Here is a 25,230-nt window from a genome sequence, read left to right on the forward strand (position 1 = left end):
AAAGTTAAAGCTAAAAAAAGAAATACACTTTATTGAGTTAACATTATTTCTTTATGGGGGAAAGATGTTATGAGCTAGGGAATATAACAACTACACTACCCAGCATGCAACGGGAGTGACGAGCATGCGCGGTAGCCCCGAAAAGTGTTGTTGCATGTCGTCACGTAAGAATGAGGTTATGAGCACGCTGTGAAAGTAAACGTCAAGAACTCAGCCAACACGCCTCGTCTGCATTATTTATAATTAGACAGACAACACATAATACAGTGTGATTTTGTAACGTTTACAAGGAAAGAAAAACAAAAGTTCAAAAAGGGAGATGTGTTGTATATGTATGTGCTGCGGCTGTTTTAAGAATGTTGCGACAGCTGCCGTAAAGGAGGTGCGTTGCTAGCCTGGTTGCTATGTTTCCGGTTGGTCGTAAAAGTGTTCGTCATGGGTTTGTAGTCTGCTCAAATCTCTCAGTAAAGTTATTCATTGGATTATACCTTTTGTTTTTAACTTTATTACAGTTTGGAGCACTTTTTCCCGTCCATTTTTTTCCTGCTTTCGCTATCTGCGCCTAATGATTGAGCTACGTGACGTCATTTCTTGTGATGTCACACGGAGCATTTCTGGTCGGGACGGGATTTGTTCCGATGGATTCGAATAAAGAACCAACTCTTTTTCTTTACTATAGTGGTCTCGATAACGGGTACCGGTTCTCAAAAAGGGATTCGAGTCCGAGAACTCGGTTCTTTTCTTATCGAACAACCGGGAAAACCGGTTTCGAGTATCATCCCTACTTCCGAGGCGCTATTTCTCCATACAGCTACAAAAGTAAAACAACTAAAAACAAAACAAAAATAACAGTAACTAATATATGTTGCGCACATACTGTACGATTGTGCACAAACTAAATCCAAAATTCCGGGACGGCAGAATAACAAATAATAAACCAGGGCTGTAGAAAGTAATAAATTAAGCAGCAACAATTGACAAAGCACAGCAAAGAAAATGGTTTGTTGATACTAATAACACATTCGTCTGACTAACATTTTTTGAAAACAAAAGACATGTGTCATAGCCAATTATGCAAATTATCGTACATGCGATACAAAAGCTATGGAAGACTTTTTCAAACCTCAAACTGTAATTTCAAAACAAATAACGTAGTCAATGTTTTGTGGAACATAACTCGCAAAAGATGGCAGCCCATACATCACCTGGGTGTAAAGTGTTACCCTTTCTAAAATGTTTTTTTTTTTTTTTTTTTACATAAGTATATGAATGTATGAGAAGCACTGGACTTCATTTAAACATGTAAATGTCATCAGTTCAGGGGAAAACCTGTCACAGAGTGTTTTTACCAGCACACAAGGTGAATCATAAATGTTTGTAATGGCTCATGCCTTTAGGTGTCTGACCCTTATAACCTTTTTGATCACTTGGTTAAACTGTTTTGGTGATACTGCATTGCAGACGCCCACTTGTTTCTTAGGCCTGTAACGCATGTAATACGCTTTAATGTTATATACAATAGGGTGACTAAAAATACTCGGCCTGTTGATCGGTGCAGTTTGTTTTCAGCAAAGTTGGTGCCCTGCTGATGAGCGCTTTGTTGCATGTTTAATTCACTTGAGGCAATGAAGTCTTGTTTAATATAAGAAAAGGGTCGCTAGCTGGAGAAGTGTGAGAGTGTGGTTGTGTTGACACGGGGAAGGAAGAGCCTCCCACGCCAACAGGATGACGTGACTGATGGTGGCCACGCACAACAAGCATATGCATGCCAAGAAGGAAATGAGGAGGTGAAAAAGACGCAAGGCAAATTATTGATGTTATTTGCAGCATCGCAAAACCTAATCGGCGCCTCATTTCTTTTACCATAATAATAATAACAAGGCTTTATTTGTGGGATTCCCTAAAAGTGTAAATATAAGGTCACGTGTTTATTAATTTTGGAACACTTTGGGTAAAACAATACAAATGTGCTGTTAGTCTTTAAATTTCTAATTCAATCGTGTGATTAATCCAATTTTATAGTTTTATCATTTTACAGCACAATTCAAATGTGACTTTTTGACACTTGCTGGAAATGTGTTGGAAGTTTTAATATATGATTGGACGCAATCCTTTGTTTTTTTGTATTTTTACTTTTTAAATAAGATTTTTAGTTACAATATTAGTTGATATACTTATTAATACATAAGTACATATTATAAATACAATATAATTAATTAATTATAGTCAATTGCATAATTACTGTATTTCTTTGCACTAATGCATTTGTAATTTATCAATTAAATTACGTTTGTATAATTATTCATACATGTATGTATCTAGTATAATTGTTCAATTATAATTAATAATTGTATTATTAGTTTCTATGTAGACATTAACATTGTTAATGTATTCATTTATTCAATATGTATTAAATGAAATGTTTGGATTAAAAGTGTTTTGTAAGAAATACCAACGGCGAACAACCGTTATTGTCGTTATATTTTTTTAACCCCAGAGTATATCAGGGACTTTTTTATCTTTTCAGGTATATATATGCTCTATTTTTTGCCATAACGTTAGTTGCGTTACTCTGAATTTAACATTTTTTCAAATGGAAAACTGTATTATTTTTATTGCAGATTATTTCATATATAATGATACACTGGGAAATTATTTAGCCCAGTTCAGAGCGCCAGGGCAAAAAAGTCCTCAGGGAGTATAGAGTGTATACATAATTTGGAATTCATATTTTTATATGTTTTATTAGTAAAAATCAAATTTGATCAAATGGGCATCCAAAGGGTTACATACAAAATACATTAAACAATTTAATTTGTTGCAGTCCTGTTCTTATGTGTTTGGCATTAATTGCTGCAGGGACAAAAGATGGAAATTAGCCACTGGTTACTATCTTGCATATTTACATTTTTGTGTTCATCAATATGCGTTGTCGCTGTTTTAGGAATAGAGTCAAAGGCATGTGAAATCCGCGTTTTTAAAGATTAATTTTCGCGTCAAAATATTACTTTTGCTTTTTTTTAAATGAAATATCAATACAAATATGATCCAAACAAAATGTGTTGAACGCTCGCCTCAGCCACTCAGTGTGCCTAAACGCCATACTGAGTTGCATTATTGGGAGAAGATCAGGGGCACCGAAACATGCAAACTTGTGGTTGCCTCCATTTGCTCTGCGAGCCACAACGTTGACGGCTGTCTACTTTGCTGCTAATCATATTTGGATGATTTACAATCCAAAAACTGCTAGTTACGAACCAGATGAAGTTCTAGAGTATTTATTGGTAGCCAGCAAGAAGATATGTTTTTGATGTGACAGATGTAAACTGAGGTCTCAACACCAGAAGCATATTATCTGAGGGGGAATGGCTACAGGATAGTTGCCAAATGGGAAATGTTCTTTGCATGCATGTTATAGAATTGTACATTGCATTTTCAATGATAATAATGTTAGTAAATTATCTACTAAAAAAATCCTAAAAATGTGGTACAATTGTCAAAAATATAGAATATATAGAAATGCACTTAATTGCAGTAAATGTACCATTCTTGACTATAGACCGCACTGGAATATAAGCCGCACCCATTACATTTTAGAATAAATATTTTTTTCCCCATATATTAGCCGCACCGGACTATAAGTTGCAGATGTATACGTTGTGAAATGAGTTATTTACACAGAGATATGTTGTACATGTTTATTTACATACCTTCATTGTTTCCAAACAGTGTCTGTAACACGGCAGTAAAACGTCTGATCAAATAAAACATAAGTCATCTTCATGGATCCGCAAGCTCTCCAATCAGCTAAACAGACTCAATAACTCCACAATGACGTTTTGGTAAATTTCGTGAAACTGAAACAATACAAAATGAATGCCATTGTAAATTAATAATACCAACACAGACACTCGTAGATGTGTTAGCATATTAGCCAATGCTAATGACGCTAGCTTCCTTACATTACAATAGCATGCACAATTATGCATGAAAACACTCTTACAGACATCATTGTAGTAAGTATAAATGGTTTTAGTCAAATTGTGAAACTTACAAACGTTGCTTGGATTGGTGAATAAAGAACACTTACGAGTAGAAACGCAAAGGACCATTTTACTTTCGGTTTAAGGCAAAACAGGAAGTACATTTTCAACTGGCAGCACCTGCAATGAGTGAACTCGTCCGAGAGATGGTGCTGTTGCACAAACAATTACACACCATTTCAGTTCCCTGCTAGGGTTTAATGAAAACTATAGAACGGAAAACATTATGGCAATTAGAAAAATACATTCATAAACTAGCCGCACTGTTTTACAAGTCGCAGAGTTCAAAGTGTAGGAAAAAAGTAGCGGCTTATAGTCCGGAATTTACAGTAGTCTTGATTTTCAAAATGTTCTTTTGGAGTTTGCATGGCAGCACTTTGTGCTGATAGAAATGTTCCTCTTTTTTTCTCATAAAGTGCTTACATCCCTGAAAATTACATGTTAACTATTTTCATTTAATGCCCCAGCCCTTTTACATTTACTATATGGATAACCAATTTGATGCAAATTTTTCAAAATAAAAAAAAATGATATAATTAGGTCAAATGGGCATTCAAAGGGTTAAAAAATTTTAAAAAATGGAGCAAAAAAACCAAACAAAAAAAGTAGGAAAAATATGAATCCAAAAATGAGTAAACACTCATCTTATCCTTGAGGACCTTCTGGTTGTTGCGCTACTTAACTGCTATCTAATGATGTCTGCACCAAAGGGTTAAACATTACTTCCAGCCTGCAGCTTGTCTTTGAGGAATGAAGTGTTTGGAATTCCAGCCAAATGAGTAAATATGGTTCCTTGTGTGCTAAAGGGTAAAGGGAAGAAGTCCATTGTACTGTTACATATGTCACATGCACGTGTGATGTGCAGGCGTGTGTGGGCTTGTTTTCTTCACGCCGCAGAAACACACACTTAGATTTTTTCGAGTGACGTTAGAGTGAAAGAAGGCCAGAACAACGTGTGCGTTCCTCCCAGGGTTGCACAAGTGGACAGGCGACAGGAGTCAGGTTTGCTCTGTGGCCCCGGCACGTGTCCGCTCACCAAACCAGTCGGTCTGGCGTGACAGCAGACGTGAGAAACGCACAACATGTGAAATAGACAAACACTCAACGTATGCAGCAGGAAACGCAAATATGACAGTTTGATTGTGAGCAGGTGAGGGATCATGTTTGTTTTACTTCAGGGGTGTCATTGGGCTAAAAAAAATTATAAACAAATGTTATTACTATAATGGATATATAATCAATATAATGGATATATAATTGGATTAAGAGTATGTGAAAGTTTGACTCCGACCATGTTAACTTCCGCAACGACCTTCTTAAAGTTTTTTTGTAATCAATCAGAAATATCAAGCAGCTAAAATGCGCCAAACATGGATTTAAATGGGTGTAATTTAGAATTTTTTTTATGGTGTTTGGACGTCTTGCATTATAGCCACAATGTTCAGTGAGCAGGTTGTGTTATGTGGACTGGACTCTCACACTATTATGTTAGATCCACTATGGACTGGACTCACACACTATTATGTTAGATCCACTATGGACTGGACTCTCACACTATTATGTTAGATCCACTATGGACTGGACTCACACACTATTATGTTAGATCCACTATGGACTGGACTCTCACACTATTATGTTAGATCCACTATGGACTGGACTCTCACACTATTATGTTAGATCCACTATGGACTGGACTCACACACTATTATGTTAGATCCACTATGGACTGGACTCACACACTATTATGTTAGATCCACTATGGACTGGACTCTCACACTATTATGTTAGATCCACTATGGACTGGACTCTCACACTATTATGTTAGATCCACTATGGACTGGACTCTCACACTATTATGTTAGATCCACTATGGACTGGACTCTCACACTATTATGTTAGATCCACTATGGACTGGACTCTCACACTATTATGTTAGATCCACTATGGACTGGACTCTCACACTATTATGTTAGATCCACTATGGACTGGACTCTCACACTATTATGTTAGATCCACTATGGACTGGACTCACACACTATTATGTTAGATCCACTATGGACTGGACTCTCACACTATTATGTTAGATCCACTATGGACTGGACTCACACACTATTATGTTAGATCCACTATGGACTGGACTCTCACACTATTATGTTAGATCCACTATGGACTGGAGTCTCACACTATTATGTTAGATCCACTATGGACTGGACTCTCAGACTATTATGTTAGATCCACTATGGACTGGACTCTCAGACTATTATGTTAGATCCACTATGGACTGGACTCTCACACTATTATGTTAGATCCACTATGGACTGGACTCTCAGACTATTATGTTAGAGCCACTATGGGCTGGACTCTCAAACTATTATGTTAGATCCACTATGGACTGGACTCTCAGACTATTATGTTAGATCCACTATGGACTGGACTCACACACTTTTATGTTAGATCCACTATGGACTGGACTCTCAGACTATTATGTTAGAGCCACTATGGACTGGACTCTCACACTATTATGTTAGATCCACTATGGACTGGACTCTCACACTATTATGTTAGATCCACTATGGACTGGACTCTCACACTATTATGTTAGATCCACTATGGAAAGGACTCTCAGACTATTATGTTAGATCCACTATGGACTGGACTCTCACACTATTATGTTAGATCCACTATGGACTGGACTCTCAGACTATTACGTTAGATCCACTATGGACTGGACTCTCACACTATTATGTTAGATCCACTATGGACTGGACTCTCACACTATTATGTTAGATCCACTATGGACTGGACTCACACACTATTATGTTAGATCCACTATGGACTGGACTCACACACTATTATGTTAGATCCACTATGGACTGGACTCTCACACTATTATGTTAGATCCACTATGGACTGGACTCTCACACTATTATGTTAGATCCACTATGGACTGGACTCTCACACTATTATGTTAGATCCACTATGGACTGGACTATCACACTATTATGTTAGATCCACTATGGACTGGACTCTCACACTATTATGTTAGATCCACTATGGACTGGACTCTCACACTATTATGTTAGATCCACTATGGACTGGACTCACACACTATTATGTTAGATCCACTATGGACTGGACTCTCACACTATTATGTTAGATCCACTATGGACTGGACTCACACACTATTATGTTAGATCCACTATGGACTGGACTCTCACACTATTATGTTTGATCCACTATGGACTGGAGTCTCACACTATTATGTTAGATCCACTATGGACTGGACTCTCAGACTATTATGTTAGATCCACTATGGACTGGACTCTCAGACTATTATGTTAGATCCACTATGGACTGGACTCTCACACTATTATGTTAGATCCACTATGGACTGGACTCTCAGACTATTATGTTAGAGCCACTATGGGCTGGACTCTCAAACTATTATGTTAGATCCACTATGGACTGGACTCTCAGACTATTATGTTAGATCCACTATGGACTGGACTCACACACTTTTATGTTAGATCCACTATGGACTGGACTCTCAGACTATTATGTTAGAGCCACTATGGACTGGACTCTCACACTATTATGTTAGATCCACTATGGACTGGACTCTCACACTATTATGTTAGATCCACTATGGACTGGACTCTCACACTATTATGTTAGATCCACTATGGAAAGGACTCTCAGACTATTATGTTAGATCCACTATGGACTGGACTCTCACACTATTATGTTAGATCCACTATGGACTGGACTCTCAGACTATTACGTTAGATCCACTATGGACTGGACTCTCACACTATTATGTTAGATCCACTATGGACTGGACTCTCACACTATTATGTGAGATCCACTATGGACTGGACTCTCAGACTATTATGTTAGATCCACTATGGACTGGACTCTCACACTATTATGTTAGATCCACTATGGACTGGACTCTCACACTATTATGTTAGATCCACTATGGACTGGACTCACACACTATTATGTTAGATCCACTATGGACTGGACTCTCACACTATTATGTTAGATCCACTATGGACTGGACTCACACACTATTATGTTAGATCCACTATGGACTGGACTCTCACACTATTATGTTAGATCCACTATGGACTGGAGTCTCACACTATTATGTTAGATCCACTATGGACTGGACTCTCAGACTATTATGTTAGATCCACTATGGACTGGACTCTCAGACTATTATGTTAGATCCACTATGGACTGGACTCTCACACTATTATGTTAGATCCACTATGGACTGGACTCTCAGACTATTATGTTAGAGCCACTATGGGCTGGACTCTCAAACTATTATGTTAGATCCACTATGGACTGGACTCTCAGACTATTATGTTAGATCCACTATGGACTGGACTCACACACTTTTATGTTAGATCCACTATGGACTGGACTCTCAGACTATTATGTTAGAGCCACTATGGACTGGACTCTCACACTATTATGTTAGATCCACTATGGACTGGACTCTCACACTATTATGTTAGATCCACTATGGACTGGACTCTCACACTATTATGTTAGATCCACTATGGAAAGGACTCTCAGACTATTATGTTAGATCCACTATGGACTGGACTCTCACACTATTATGTTAGATCCACTATGGACTGGACTCTCAGACTATTACGTTAGATCCACTATGGACTGGACTCTCACACTATTATGTTAGATCCACTATGGACTGGACTCTCACACTATTATGTTAGATCCACTATGGACTGGACTCACACACTATTATGTTAGATCCACTATGGACTGGACTCACACACTATTATGTTAGATCCACTATGGACTGGACTCTCACACTATTATGTTAGATCCACTATGGACTGGACTCTCACACTATTATGTTAGATCCACTATGGACTGGACTCTCACACTATTATGTTAGATCCACTATGGACTGGACTATCACACTATTATGTTAGATCCACTATGGACTGGACTCTCACACTATTATGTTAGATCCACTATGGACTGGACTCTCACACTATTATGTTAGATCCACTATGGACTGGACTCACACACTATTATGTTAGATCCACTATGGACTGGACTCTCACACTATTATGTTAGATCCACTATGGACTGGACTCACACACTATTATGTTAGATCCACTATGGACTGGACTCTCACACTATTATGTTTGATCCACTATGGACTGGAGTCTCACACTATTATGTTAGATCCACTATGGACTGGACTCTCAGACTATTATGTTAGATCCACTATGGACTGGACTCTCAGACTATTATGTTAGATCCACTATGGACTGGACTCTCACACTATTATGTTAGATCCACTATGGACTGGACTCTCAGACTATTATGTTAGAGCCACTATGGGCTGGACTCTCAAACTATTATGTTAGATCCACTATGGACTGGACTCTCAGACTATTATGTTAGATCCACTATGGACTGGACTCACACACTTTTATGTTAGATCCACTATGGACTGGACTCTCAGACTATTATGTTAGAGCCACTATGGACTGGACTCTCACACTATTATGTTAGATCCACTATGGACTGGACTCTCACACTATTATGTTAGATCCACTATGGACTGGACTCTCACACTATTATGTTAGATCCACTATGGAAAGGACTCTCAGACTATTATGTTAGATCCACTATGGACTGGACTCTCACACTATTATGTTAGATCCACTATGGACTGGACTCTCAGACTATTACGTTAGATCCACTATGGACTGGACTCTCACACTATTATGTTAGATCCACTATGGACTGGACTCTCACACTATTATGTGAGATCCACTATGGACTGGACTCTCAGACTATTATGTTAGATCCACTATGGACTGGACTCTCACACTATTATGTTAGATCCACTATGGACTGGACTCTCATACTATTATGTGAGATCCACTATGGACTGGACTCTAAGACTATTATGTTAGATCCACTATGGACTGGACTCTCACACTATTATGTTAGATCCACTATGGACTGGACTCTCACACTATTATGTTAGAGCCATTATGGACTGGACTCTCACACTATTATGTTAGATCCACTATGGACTGGACTCACACACTATTATGTTAGAGCCACTATGGACTGGACTCTCACACTATTATGTTAGATCCACTATGGACTGGACTCACACACTATTATGTTAGATCCACTATGGACTGAACTCTCACACTATTATGTTAGAGCCACTATGGACTGGACTCTCAGACTATTATGTTAGATCCACTATGGACTGGACTCTCACACTATTATGTTAGATCCACTATGGACTGGATCTAACTATGGACTGGACTCTCACACTATTATGTTAGATCCACTATGGACTGGATCTAACATAATAGTGTGAGAGTCCTCTATGGACTGGACTCTCAGACTATTATGTTAGATCCACTATGGACTGGACTCACACACTATTATGTTAGATCCACTATGGACTGGACTCTCAGACTATTATGTTAGAGCCACTATGGACTGGACTCTCACACTATTATGTTAGATCCACTATGGACTGGACTCTCACACTATTATGTTAGATCCACTATGGACTGGACTCTCACACTATTATGTTAGATCCACTATGGACTGGACTCACACACTATTATGTTAGATCCACTATGGACTGGACTCACACACTATTATATTAGATCCACTATGGACTGGACTCCCAGACTATTATGTTAGAGCCACTATGGACTGGACTCTCACACTATTATGTTAGATCCAGTATGGACTGGACTCTCAGACTATTATGTTAGATCCACTATGGACTGGACTCTCACACTATTATGTTAGATCCACTATGGACTGGACTCTCACTATTATGTTAGATCCACTATGGACTGGACTCTCACACTATTATGTTAGATCCACTATGGACTGGACTCTCACACTATTATGTTAGATCCACTATGGACTGGACTCTCACTATTATGTTAGATCCACTATGGACTGGACTCACACTATTATGTTAGATCCACTATGGACTGGACTCTCACAATATTATGCTAGATCCACTCGACGTCCATTGCACGGGTCGCCCAGGTGGGGGTCCCCTCCAAGGTTTCTCATTGTCATCCCATTGGGTTGAGTTTTTTTCTTGCCCTGATGTGGGATCTGAGCCGAGGATGTCGTTGTGGCTTGTGCAGCCCTTTGAGACACTCGTGATTTAGGGCTATATAAGTAAACTTTGAGTGATTGATGTGATTTTTTTTTTTTTTTGCACTATGACTAGGGAAGGTTGTTTGGATTGTGCCATTTAAATAAACACTGTGCTTTTATTTCAAAGTAATTTTCAAGGGTCATTGATCTGATTTACTCACATTGTCCACATAATGACAGCAAATATGTAGCATTCAGAGACCGTCTGGTATTTAAGATTAATTGGAAAGCACTCTGCGATGCCTTGTTGAACTCATGCAACTCACGGGCCAAATTGAAGACGCTGGCGGGCCGCAGTTTGGACACCCGTGTTTTACTTCAACTACTGAGCAGTGCAACCACGTGACTTCTCTCAGCCAGTCAATGAAGTTCAACATTCGAATGAACTATATTGATGAGGGACTTTAACGGTATTCTGTGGACAACCGGTTTCATTTGGACAAAAATGTATTTATTTTCTTCAACTAAAATTGTTGAAATATTAGTTGAAGGATTCCTGGAACTTTGTCACAGCAATACACGCGAGATGGTACAACATTTAGTAGCCAAGGTCCCAGAATTGGCTCAAAGAGTACCACAAGAACAATATGTACAGTACATGATGATTTCAATAGAATAATATATAACTACAGTAGTCTAGAAATAGCATAGGTTAATAAGAATACATTATGAGTAGACAGTAGTACATATTTACCAGCATTTCACAGGATTTTTTTTTACATTAGATACTGTAATCCAAATGTACTGTAACATTACACCAAATGAAAATTTTTAATGAAACTCACTGTATCTTGCAGTTTTAAAATAAAACTATATTATTGTATTCATGTTAGCATTTAGGATAGATTGGTCAGATCTAGTCTTAGACTTAGATTGTCCAGATCTAGTCTTAGACTTAGATTGGTCAGATCTAGTCTTAGACTTAGATCTCGTCTTAGACTTAAATTGGCCAGAACTAGTCTTAGACTTAGATTGGTCAGATCTAGTCCTAGACTTAGATTGGTCAGATCTAGTCTTAGACTGTCCAGATCTAGTCTTAGACTTAGATTGGTCAGATCTCGTCTTAGACTTAGATTGGTCAGATCTCGTCTTAGACTTAGATTGTCCAGATCTTGTCTTAGACTTAGATTGTCCAGATCTAGTCTTAGACTTAGATTGGTCAGATCTCGTCTTAGACTTAGATTGTCCAGATCTTGTCTTAGACTTAGATTGTCCAGATCTAGTCTTAGACTTAGATTGGTCAGATCTAGTCTTAGATTGGTCAGATCTCGTCTTAGACTTAGATTGTCCAGATCTTGTCTTAGACTTAGATTGTCCAGATCTAGTCTTAGGCTTAGATTGGTCAGATCTCGTCTTAGACTTAGATTGTCCAGATCTTGTCTTAGACTTAGACTTTCCAGATCTAGTCTTAGACTTAGATTGGTCAGATCTCGTCTTAGACTTAGATTGTCCAGATCTTGTCTTAGACTTAGATTGTCCAGATCTAGTCTTAGACTTAGATTGGTCAGATCTAGTCTTAGACTGTCCAGATCTAGTCTTAGACTTAGATTGGTTAGATCTAGTCTTAGAATTAGATTGGTCAGATCTAGTCTTAGAATTAGATTGGTCAGATCTAGTCTTAGACTTAGATTGGTCAGATCTAGTCTTAGAATTAGATTGGTCAGATCTAATTTTAGACTTAGATTGTCCAAATCTAGTCTTAGACTTAGATTGACCAGGGGGTGCACTCGGGCGGAAGGCGGGATACGCCCCGGACAAGTCACCATCTCTTGCAGCCGAGAGAGTAATTAAAAGTATAAAATTACAACATATAGTTTGTAATTGTATTTTATGGAACTATCAAATTACAATTGTGAAGTTAAAGCATTTACTTTATTGTAATTAACCGTAAAATCACAGTTCTGCAGTTACAGTAAACTGCTGTACAGATATTTCACAGTAAAAGACTGTAAATGTTACTGTTAGAGCAATGCAGTTATTAGTCAGTAATTTGCTGTGAGTTTACAATGAACATTTGAAAAGTGTACAATAAAAAAGATTGTGATCTGTAGTGCAAATAGGATGTGAAAACAATGACAGCAAATAAAAGCTCAGTTTTGCATATTTGGGACTTTAAGCAGTAAAGTTCTGAGAATCATATAACAATTGTACAAGAATAAAGTTATATTTTGTGAGAGAGGAACATCAGAATATTACAAGGATAAGTCATAATGAGGGAAAAAATATGACTAGAAAAAAAATCAAGAATGAAGTCATTTTGTGAGAGCACATTTAAAAATGTAACGACGGGAAGAAGTGAGAATTTAGTTGAAATATTAGAATAAAGTCATAAAAATCAAGTAGAACCTTTTGAATTTTACAACATAAAGTCATAGATAGAAAAGTGATTCAAGGATTCACTAAGTTGTCATAGCAGCACACATGACATGGAACCAAATTGAATACCTGATCCCCCAAATGTAGTCCAGTGAGTAACACAATGTTTCTACGTCATCATTTCAATAGAATATCTTTAGAAATAGCATAGTTTTATAGGAATATATTATAAATAGAATATGATAGATTGTGATCTTGTAGTGCAAAAACAATGTAAAAACAACGACAGCAAATCAAAGCTCATCAATAGTAACGTTGGGAGAACCAAGTCCACGTTGTACAAACATAAAGGCGTAAGATTTGGAGAAAAAAATTAAATATCAGACTTTTACAAGGTAGGATAAGTCATAACGAGGGGAAAAAAACATTACTTGACAAGAAAAATAATTTTCACAAAGTTTTGTACACATATCCTGCCGCGTTATGGATTGATTGACGTAAACACGGTCTTACATAACACACATGCATTAGCTTGGTGTGTTGTTAGCTAATGATGACCAGATGCTAATGTTGGTTATGATTGAATGTTTATTCTGTCATAACTTCATGACTGCTAATTCTTAGTTGCTTCTCTTGGACTGACTCTGTGGGAGTGTGCAGGCGTGGACAAGACAAGCATGAACGCCAAACTAAAATATAATTTCTAATACTTGGTACTTGTGAAAAATATAGACACTTTAGAAAATAAATATTTGTTTTTTTTAAACCACTAATGGTGTTTTATTTTTGGTTTAAAAATGTAACTTTGAGTAAGTTGAAAACAACTCCTTTGAATAATTAAAGTAATTTGCCACAATAAATGTGTAATATTACGTGATTAATGCTGGGATATAAAATAAAAAAAATCTAACTCCTAATTATATGTAAAAAAAAAAATATTACAATAAATCATATTTTTAAACTAAATATTAAACAAAAAAACATGAGAATAGTACTCTTGCAGAGAATACATCACGATATTAATATTTAAGAGTTGTCAAGTTAAGAGAGAACATTAACTTGACATAACTTTTTGCTTGTACAATTATCACTTCATTCTCATAATTTGGGTATTTTTCCTTGTAGTTTTTTTTTTCTCCTTTCCTTTCTTCATGTTGCTGAAACAGTCGTTGAGGTTGATGAATTTACAAGAAATTTTAAGATAAGACACGTGATAATTGATAATGAAAATATAATTTTTCTATGAAGTGAGTTAGACTAACAATGTATTCTGTGACAGGTTGTTTGAGTATGTCATAGTCAGTTCCACATCATACATGTATTACATCATATCTCCAGAGAGCAGTCTTGTGCTCAATGGCAATATTATTTCACTAAAAGAAAAGAAAATGTAATAAAACATATCTCAAAAGGGTATATACTTTTTGAATCCCCCCCCCCCCCTTTTGAGCATAGTTACTTAAACTAATATCCAGTTTCCTCTGAACCATTTTATCACATTCTTGTATTTTAAATAATGTTTATGTACAGCTTTGTTATATCTCTTCATGTGGAATAAAATCACATAAAGTCTAATTATTTGTGCAGAAAAGCTCAACTTGGGTATATCTATTCTAATATAAAAAAATGACAGAGAGATCAATTATTTGTGCAGAACAGCTACAAGAAACAAAGTGACTCCAGACCGCCCTCTGCTGGTCCCACACAGCTGTGCTCCTGACTCCCATGCTTATTAACGCTTGCGTGTCTTCTTGCCGACAGTGAACGAGATCATCGGCCGTGACATGTCGCAGACCCCCAGCACTCACGGCCCCGCCCAGACCGCACACAGCCAGTCCTAGCCGTGGACCAGCCAGGTCCCGCTGGTGGACGCGATGGGTCATGAGGTCATGAAGCGGCTTCAAGGTGCGCCAGTCAGCCGGGCTGATGAGAAGTCCAACAAGATCGGCGGACTTCATTTCCCACAATGCAAGGCAAACATCAGCAAGATAAGACTTGTCACCAAAATCTGAACCGTCCTGCTTTCGTCACAAACTCCTGTGAAATTTACACTCATTTAAAAAATTTTTTTTTTTTTACTGCTGGAATTATCGACACCCAACCTGCAACATTCCACAACTAACGTAAGTCTCTGGATTTCATGTCCCTTCATTACACCCCATAATAACTGCCTTATTACTATTATTATTATTATGAGCATGTAGCAGCCCCCCCCCCCGGCTTCTCTTCTCCGTGCAATATTGCAGGAATCCCCAAACATCCCTGCCTGCTGTGCCTTATCGATATTAACTTTGTCCAAGTATTTTTATACCTTTTCATAAGCTACTCCAAAAATATTAATAATAATAAAACAACAGACAACATGAAGGATGTGACAGAATCTTCATCAAAAATAAAACAACCTTTTAAAAAGTATTCTTTAGCGTTGACACGACTTTGACTTATTTGGTAGAAGACACTGTCCTCTATAGAAATGTCAGATTCATATTTATGCATTTCTTATTCACAAATATGAATATTAGTTACAGTATGAAATGTGAAATTTATGAGAAAACAATTTTCATTTTGCAAGAATAAAATGCAGTCACAATACTACAAGATTAAACATTTTGCCAGAATTAATTTAAAATGTTATAAAATTGTATTTGTTTTGATTTGGAATATTATAAAATATGTTTGAAAAATATATATATTAAATAGAATATCTACACACATTACATCATGAGGAAGAAAATATTTAGTGGGAATATACATGATCAACATTCTACAAACAATTAGGAATATCATGTCAAATAAGTTAAATGTTACATGATGAGGAATTTATAAATATATAGTAAGAATATAACAAAACATATTTTAATAAAATATGAAAATAAAATTAAAATGTTATAAGATTAAAGTCTTGATATTTTTAAGAATATTACAAAATATAAAGAGTTAATATTGTTTTAAAGTTGTAATTTTGCATACACATAAAAACAACCAAAGTATAATGAAAATAAAATAATTTAGCAAAAGAAGTGTAATATTTTGTGTGACTAAATCATCCATCCAAGTCAATATGAGAATAATTTGGCATTAGATATTTGATCATTTTGACTTGGAATATCATGAGAATCAGTGGTGTTTGAATATAACGTGAATAGAGTTGAAAAATTACAACAAAGTCATCATTTTAGCTATTTTGCAAAATTATGAGCATAAAATAAAAATTTTACAAGAATAATAATCTGTGAATAAAGTATTTACATGTGGACAAAAAAAACGTGGGGACAAAAAGGCCAATTATGAGAAAAGACACAATTATGTGAGGAGAGTCAAAATGTTAAAATATTTGTAAAACTTTGGACTTTTGATTTTAAATAAGTCATAAAGTTTTGAGAATAAGTTGTGATCTTCCAATAATAAAATACTCTATAGTTATATTTCGGGATTAAAGTTGAAATATGACAACAACACACTTGAAATATAGATATTATTTTTAGAAAATATTTATAAAGTTATGAGAATGAAATATTTTAACAGAATAAAATCTTAATATTCCATAAATAAAGTTTAAATATAACATTAACATGTTTGAAAGAAAAGAAAAAAAATCATGTAAGTATTACGTGAAAATAGTTGATTGGTTGAAATATGACAATATTTTTTGGGAAAACCAAAAAATATATAATTGACTTTTCACAAGTTCTAACTTTTTATTGTCGAAAAATGTTCACCTATTTTATGAAATATATATATTTTTTTTAATTCTTAAAAAATCACAACTTTATTCTCATAGTTTTATTCCAAAAATCCTAATGTACATAACATTAAGATTTTATACTTTTAAAAGGATGTTATCCTCATAAATTTAAATATATTATAATTTAAATTATGTAAAAAAAATTTTTTAAATTCCCCCTTAAATCTGTTGTCATATTTCCACTCAATTCACTGACGACTCCCACAGTATTTTATTCATGCAAAATCACATATTCTCACTTAATGACGTCCTCATACGTTCAAAGTTGGGATATTTGAACAAGGAAAACATTTTTAATTGCGTGAATACATTTTAAAAAAGAAAATTACCCTTTTAGAAGAGAAAAAAAATATTTATAAAACAAAAAAATGTCAAACATAAAATTTTGACGATTTTTCTTGACTTTGCCACTGGAGTGGTGATATATAAGTATTCAAAAGATGATAGACTGACTGTATTTCAGTACTGCATTAATAACAGTGTCTTCTATGATTTAAGTTTATTTCATGTGACAATTGAGGCTTTTTAATGCCATCAAAACGGCAATAAATATTTTACCGTCGTCCTTTTTCCTGCCTTAAGATGATGAAGCTTCTATGCATTCACCTTCAGCCTAATGCCTTGACACACTTTACGCGCTGTAGTGGAACACACACTTAAGCGGGTTCTAGTACACTCCCTCACTTAAGTGTGTGTGTGTACACCAAATGTAGACACACTCCTTTGAAGCACATTCATTCTGGCTATGCAAACTCACAACACGAAAAAAGAAGTTGAATAAAACAAAATTTAAGATGCCTTAACTCGACAGTTGTGTGCTGTTTTTGGGCAGGACAAAGTTTTGGCTGTTGCTTTTTCTTGAGCTTAAGGGTCAACTGTAAAAAGAGAACACCAGCGTCGTCTTCTGACATCAACCAAAGAGCGAACAATAAATCCAGCGTGTTGTCGTGTATGACGAAATAAAAAGTCAATTCTATTTTTGATACTTTTTCAAATGGATGTCATTCCTAATAAAATGTAAAGTGCAAGAGTGAAAGTGATAGAAATAAATGTTACGACAAGAACCCAAATGACACGTAGAGGAAATGTCGACGGCCTTTCTCTGTTTTCCTTTCATGTGTTTCTCGTCTGTATATGAACTCTTTTGTAAAGAACTCAAAGGGAAATGCAGGTTTAGTTGTTGACGTTTACCAAACCTTGTATTGTTTTCACATCTATTGTACATTTGCTTTTTTTGTAATTTTTAAAGACTGCAGTGCTTTTGGACATTTCTTCAAAGGGAATAATAAACTTGCATCATGCTGTAGTTTCCAAAGTAGTGACTATTAATAAAATGCAAAAGTCGACCTAGTCTCCTTTCTTTTATTTTTTAAACTCATTTGACAACAAACACATTTTATGCAGCTTCCTACTGCAAAAATATTCCTAACACCTTTAAATACTACATAAAACAAATTTAAACCTTTTAAAAAAAAAAAGGCCAGTATTTTTATTGTATTTATTATAAATATAAAAACTATACATATTATTGCAAAACAAATATTGGGCCCTGTGACTGGTCAATTTATTTGGCGGCAACATTGTTTTTTTTCCAGTGTCAGATTTAAAACTAAAACATAGCTTAACAATAATATATTTTTATTGTACACAGGATATTCATATTTTTTCCCTGTTTCAAATTAGTAATTTCTTTAAAACCGTCATATATACATATGAAAGTCAAAACTTTTTTACAAACCTAGTACTTTATTTTATTAAAATGTTATGCACTCAGCTGGACGTCACCATCATGTCAGTATAAAAGCAGTCATGGGGAAGAGTGCCATCTAGTGGACTAAAAATGGAACTGAACTCTGATCAAGAATGTCATTTTCAGCAGGATATTTTTTTTGTCACGACGAACAAAAGTGTCCCAAATTAAGAGCGACGACATCTTTACCGCGGACAAATTCAAGCAATAATTCTTAAAAGTCAAACAAAACTAAATGTTGAATTTAGATTAAAAAAAATTGCTACAAAAACACATGATTCCAACATCCTGGTTAGCATTTTTTTATTTTTATGGTTGACATTCTTATTCACAATTCTAAATTCACATATATATCACAGTTGACAAAAAAGTAACTAAATACACGTCTCTGCTACCAGAGAGTTATTATTAATATTAATAATACGAGGGCCAGTGTTGCACTCTGGGTAGTGTGGCGTGCACACCAAGGATGGCACAAAGAAAAAGATACCCGTCAGTGTGAGGCAAGAAAGTCGCCACTCTTTGAAGATTGCTTATGTCCAAATGGAAGAATGGTTTATCTGTAAACTGTAAAATGAACGCTTTCAATAATTGTATGGCTTTGTGTTCTTGTGACGTCTGCTGTGAAGCTGCAGCCTTCAAGTGGTGGACGCTGTGCACGTCCATGCTTTCTATAAACTCAATGCTTAGTTATTCAATTCTGACAGCAACAAAAAAGGCTCAAGTGCGGGCAAATGCTTTGGTTTGGCGGAAGCCGCCTCGATCAAGTCCGTCTGCAGGTGACGTTTCCTCCTTGATAAAGTGAAAGTGAAGGCGGCAGGTGTGTCAGTGACAGAAGAGCAGGTGCACCTGCTGGCCGTAGAAGGCATGGTTGGAGCGCTCGGCCACCGCTCGCCGTGCAGTCTCCTCGCTGGGGAAGGTGATCAAGGCCTCGCCGCTGCACTGACCGCTGAAGTTGTACAAGATGAGGACGGCGTCCGGCTGGAGCTGCGCGGCCGTGAAAAGAACAAGAAGACGCTTGAAAAGGCAGGCAGAGAGCAGAGGGAACAGGGAAGTGCATGCTGGCTGCAGAGAGAAATACAGGCGAGCCACGGAGGAGCATTTGGTGCCAAGTGGAAATAGTTAGTTTGCATGCAACATCAGAGAAATAAACACGCATCTGTCAAAGCAGAGATGGAAGCCTGAAGATGCACGCTGATGCAGGATAACTCCAGTTAGGTAGGAATGCTGAGTCAGGACTCAACAGCAGAGAGTCACAGGCGCCACTTGATGTCAGCTTTGTGTATTGGAGGAGGCCTTACTGTAAGCTATACAGCAATCATTTTTCATTAAATGATGTCTTATTTACCATAACAACACCCTGAGATGTATTTATTATGCCGGCACATTGTATTGTACAAAGGTACAATATAATTGTTAATATTTATATTGTATTTTTTTTCTTTCTGTGGTTTATCCGTTATACTTTATAAAAATTAAAATTATAAAATCCCCTGACAAGCAGGGAAGCCTGCAAACAGGCTTGTAGGGATGATATGGCCTCTGTGTTTTTTCCTGACCTAACGTGTGTATATATATATATATATATATATATATATATATATATATATATATATATATATATATATATATATATATATATATATATATATATATATATCCCAAAATACAATATAAATACATTATAAAATGAGTGTTATTAATAACATTACATAAGAATAGAATAATGTTGGTCATTATCTGTGTATGAAACGGTGCTAAAAACATGGGCACACATGAATAAAAGATGTCAAAATGATCATAACAGAAAGCATGCTTGTCATCCACATAGTTTTAGAACATTTACTTCCCGCATGATTCAGAGCAAAGCATTGGTGCAAAGACATCTGCATTCTTAAATGTCCAGCAGGGGGCGCAGAGAGACTGCGGCAGCTCATCCTTTCATTTTCTAATTAGGAGTCAGTGCTCCACTAACAGGAAGTTAGGATTTAGTTGGGAAACATGCAGGCTGACGCGCCCAATCAAAGAGCTCAGAACCACCACGGCCCAACCAATTAGGTAAGTCCACTGAGGAAGAAGATGGTGGCCTCTTACCTTGAGGGAGAGTCCCTACAAACAGAGCCATTCTTTGGGCTGAATCAGACTCCTGGCCTGTTCGCTCATCTGAACCACGCTGCTGTAATCGTCCGGGGCGTACTACACATTGTGTGATAGCGAACGCACAGTCAGAGTCACACTACATGCATGCATACACAACATGATGGATATCTCACACACACACACACACAAACACACACACAAACACACACACACACACACACACACACAAAAATAACTCAAGTATTATGTTGTGTCGCCATTAGCGATGGGCATTTAGTTTGATACGTCATTTATGTGAAGTATACATCATTGGTGTGTTGCCCTTTAAAAGAGAGTGGACTGTGAAGTTAACAGCCTGCTAGTTTCAAACATGTAATCAAGTAACATTAAAAGTACAGACTACTTGTTCCTTGTGTTGCGTTCACTGCCTGCACCTGAGAGTAGGGAAATGGGGTTTTAGCTGGATTTTATCCAACATCTCTTCTTGGTTTTGGGTTTAAAGCTGTAACCAGGGGACCACCTTAAGACCACAACGACAGCGTTTCAATGGCACAAAAGAAGAAGTGTTTTTGTGTATTCGGTCTTAGATTTAATGATAAATTAGAGCCCAATAAATATAAGTTCAAACAAAAGCTTGGTTTAAACTAAAGAGGAGAACATGAAGCTCAGAGTTCAAACCCTTTTAACTACTACAAAATAAAAGTAACCCAACAATGATTCTTGTTGAAAAAAGTGACTATATGCTCACTGGTGACATTTTCTTCTGTTTCTACAGCAAAACGTCTAGGCAGCAAATTCACTGGGCTGAAAAAGAGCACTGAATGTTTAACTGTGTATGTTTTAGGGGTTCCTGGTTCAATCCCCGGCTACCGCCATCCTAGTCACGTCCGCTGTGTCCTTAAGCAAGACACTTCCTGATGGGTCGTGGCTAGGGCCTTGCATGTCAGCTACCGCCATCAGTGTGTGTGTGTGTGTGTGTGTGTGTGTGTGTGTGTGTGTGTGTGTGTGTGTGTGTGTGTGTGTGTGTGTGTGTGTGTGTGTGTGTGTGTGTGTGTGTGTGTGTGTGTGTGTGTGTGTGCGTGTGTGTGTGTGTGTGTGAGAATGTGGAAATAGTGTCAAAGCGCTTTGAGTACCTTGATGGTAGAAAAGTGCAATACAAGTATAACTAATATAACATTTCCTCATCTAATGAACATTACTAACACCTCATTTTCGATATCCGCCAAATCAAAATATGTACGAAGCTTGTCTTAGTGTAAAAAAATGTCATCCATCCATTGTGTGCCTTGCAGAGCAGCCATTTTGTGCCTGGCAGCACATTCATTGTGGGCGGGCTAATTGATCGCCAGCTCCAATTCATTTAGCACAACAGTTCTGTTGTTTGCTACTTTAACTGTTTTTGCCCTTCTTACAGCATTTTTCTAGTTTTGCTAGCTCAATATGAGTTCATGAAAGCGAGGGATAAGCCATGTGTGGCTTGAAACATTTAGGAAGTAACCACAGTGCTGTCGACATTGTCTCCTTCCCCTCTCTCCCCTTTATTTATGTTTAATTCCGAATCATTGTAGCAACCTGGCTGTTAAAGTTAAGGAGTTTTGTGATTTCAGATTGCGAGTGCACCACAGAGATAGTGACAGTGTGTGTGCGTGTCAGCAGGGCAGCCGCATAAGAGGACGGTTTAGCTAGTTGTATTGACTTTGTTATTAAATAGAAAGTTGATCATCACCCCCTTATGTTTGTTGATATTCAGTACTGTATAGCGCTTTGTATTGTGTTCAAATTTATACTAAAATATGGCCTTGTCGAGGCATTTTTCATATCATTGGAGAAATTTGCTTCAACATATGAACTTTTCTATTTACCAACACTATTTTAGAAATAATTATGTTTGTAAATCGAGGTTCCACTGTATTCCAAACAACTCAGAGACCAGATAGTGTTATTTTGAACATCGTGGACTTGCAATCTTTGTCATTTTGATTTTGAATAAAGCATGTTTTTCAAAATTATGCATTTCCAGTTTCCAAAACACACTGGTCAAAGACAAATGGTGACAGATAAAAAAATTTAAAAAATCAACTTTAAAGTTTTTTTGATAAGTTAATCAAAAAAAATTGAGCCCATCTCTACCAGCTAACACACACACACACGCACGCACGCACACAAAGAGCAAATAGGCCACGACAAATCCCCTCCACATCAATTCCCACCCTTCTCTTCTCCTGGTTTTGGAAGTGGGTTCATACCTGTCTCAGAAAGCTCTGCCTAATTTGTCCTGGCAATGCATTATGGGAAGCAAAGTGTCGTAGATGATTACTAGCGAAATACCAATTCTGCGTGCCATTTGTAGTAGGAAGTCGGAAGTTTCAATTGAAACACCACCCTGAGGTCGTATTTCCTATTGGGAGAGTCCTCACCACCCCCAAGTTGCCTTTCAAAGATGGCTGCTCTAAGTGTAAACAATAACAAAGGCTACTGTAATACGGTTAATAGCACTCCTGACTAGTTTTTGGTCACATTAAATCAGCTGTATATACACACACACAAACACACATTAACATATACACAAACACACATACATATACACATTTCTGATAACATTACTATTTTTTTATGTGAAATATGCGTACTACTTTGCCAACAATGCCGTCTGTGTTTTCCTCTTCATTCATCATGTTTGCAGCTTACAAAGGACATCACATTTGTTCAAAATGTGTTTATATTCAGACAAGCGCAAGAATAGTTTTTATTGATATGGCCACCATGATTTTCAACTTCGTAACTCTATTGCTCTTTAACTCAACTATGATGTCATTCCCAAGTCCCACTTACAATTCCTGAGGTAAATTTAACACAGCATTACCAATCATCAAGTGTCAGGAGTAGAAAATACTGTTCCATGATGTTGCATCCAAACTAAAAATGAGTACATATTGTATTTCATGGATTTAATAATGAGTGCACACACACACACACACACACACACACACACACACACACACACACACACACACACACACACACACACACACACACACACACACACACACACACACACACACACACACACACACACAGCGCCCTTTTGTGGAGGCAGCAGGTACTGACCTGGTATCCCTGGAAAAAGCTGAGGATGTCCTTGACGCCGGTGTTGTAGGGAAGACCCTGCATCCGCACCAGAGCACCGGGCTGAGGCAGCACCGAGGAGGCGGCTGCCGGGTGAGGCTGGGCTGCTGCTGCCATTGCTGGGGGGGCTGTGAAGTAGCTTAATGTGGAGGGGGAAACTGGGGGGCTGGGAGGAAAACAGACAATTTCTTTATTTTAGTCTGACTGAGTTAAAAGGATGGATGTAAAATGTGTGAAAAGTTTGACGCAAGTGCACAACTTGTCAACAACCAGCAGATGGTACTGTTGGTTCACTCTCAACTAGTTTACTGGCTTAAGCATTCAACTGTGGTATGTGTACTCCATCTAATGGTGTGCCAAAGAATCACTTGATTAAAGTACAACGTTTTATTTTCCTATATTCAAACACAGTGTTACTGTTTGAACTGTATGTAATGTTAAAATGGACAAAAAATGGGCTCTCTGGGTGGCTGGGGCCGTACTTTGGCTCCTGCACACACTAGGAGACAAATATATTGTACATACAAATTCACATACATGCTCACATACCACAATTATTCATACATATATACACATACGTATATTCATTCAATAATACATACATACGCAAATACAGTACATACTCACAGTACATACATCCACACGCACATTCACTGTACAAACATACATATACACTTACTGTACATATACAAGCACATATGCATACATAGTCATGCATATAATCACGTTTCATCAAACATATTAACTTTGTTCTCCTAGGAGAAACTGGGTAAAACAAGGCACACTGACAAAGCTTAACCTAATATTACTATAACAATCTACAGGGTTAATACAGTTTGCTTCTCTTTCTTTCCCTCCATTCATCTGCTCTCTTTTGTAATACAAGTTATCATTACATACACTACTGTTCAAAAGTTTGGGGTCACATTGAAATGTCCTTATTTTTG

The 25,230-nt window shown here is 37.0% G+C and overlaps 2 protein-coding genes across 4 annotated transcripts in view; one reads left to right on the forward strand and one right to left on the reverse strand.

Annotated features, from left to right (window-relative positions):
• nfatc3a (nuclear factor of activated T cells 3a) overlaps positions 1-18,644 on the forward strand; it is a 144,087-nt gene extending 125,443 nt beyond the window's left edge. The window contains exon 10 of the mRNA XM_062025085.1: positions 15,324-18,644. Coding sequence (XP_061881069.1) covers positions 15,324-15,403 — 80 coding nt within the window. The 3' untranslated portion in view covers positions 15,404-18,644. The remainder of the gene's footprint in view (positions 1-15,323) is intronic.
• A 699-nt stretch (positions 18,645-19,343) lies between these two features.
• The window catches only part of esrp2 (epithelial splicing regulatory protein 2), a 43,799-nt gene continuing 37,912 nt past the window's right edge, over positions 19,344-25,230 (reverse strand). For 2 of the 3 annotated variants that reach the window (XM_062025106.1, XM_062025097.1), the window contains exons 15-16: positions 24,266-24,449; positions 19,344-20,044 (exon numbers count right to left, since the gene is read on the reverse strand). In XM_062025106.1, coding sequence (XP_061881090.1) covers positions 19,883-20,044; positions 24,266-24,449 — 346 coding nt within the window. In that variant the 3' untranslated portion in view covers positions 19,344-19,882. Of the gene's footprint in view, positions 20,045-21,151; positions 21,254-24,265; positions 24,450-25,230 lie in introns of all 3 variants that reach the window. The other variant, XM_062025108.1, reaches the window with a different exon arrangement.

The sequence above is a fragment of the Entelurus aequoreus genome, linkage group LG02 (assembly GCF_033978785.1).
Source record: "Entelurus aequoreus isolate RoL-2023_Sb linkage group LG02, RoL_Eaeq_v1.1, whole genome shotgun sequence".
NCBI lineage: Eukaryota > Metazoa > Chordata > Actinopteri > Syngnathiformes > Syngnathidae > Entelurus > Entelurus aequoreus.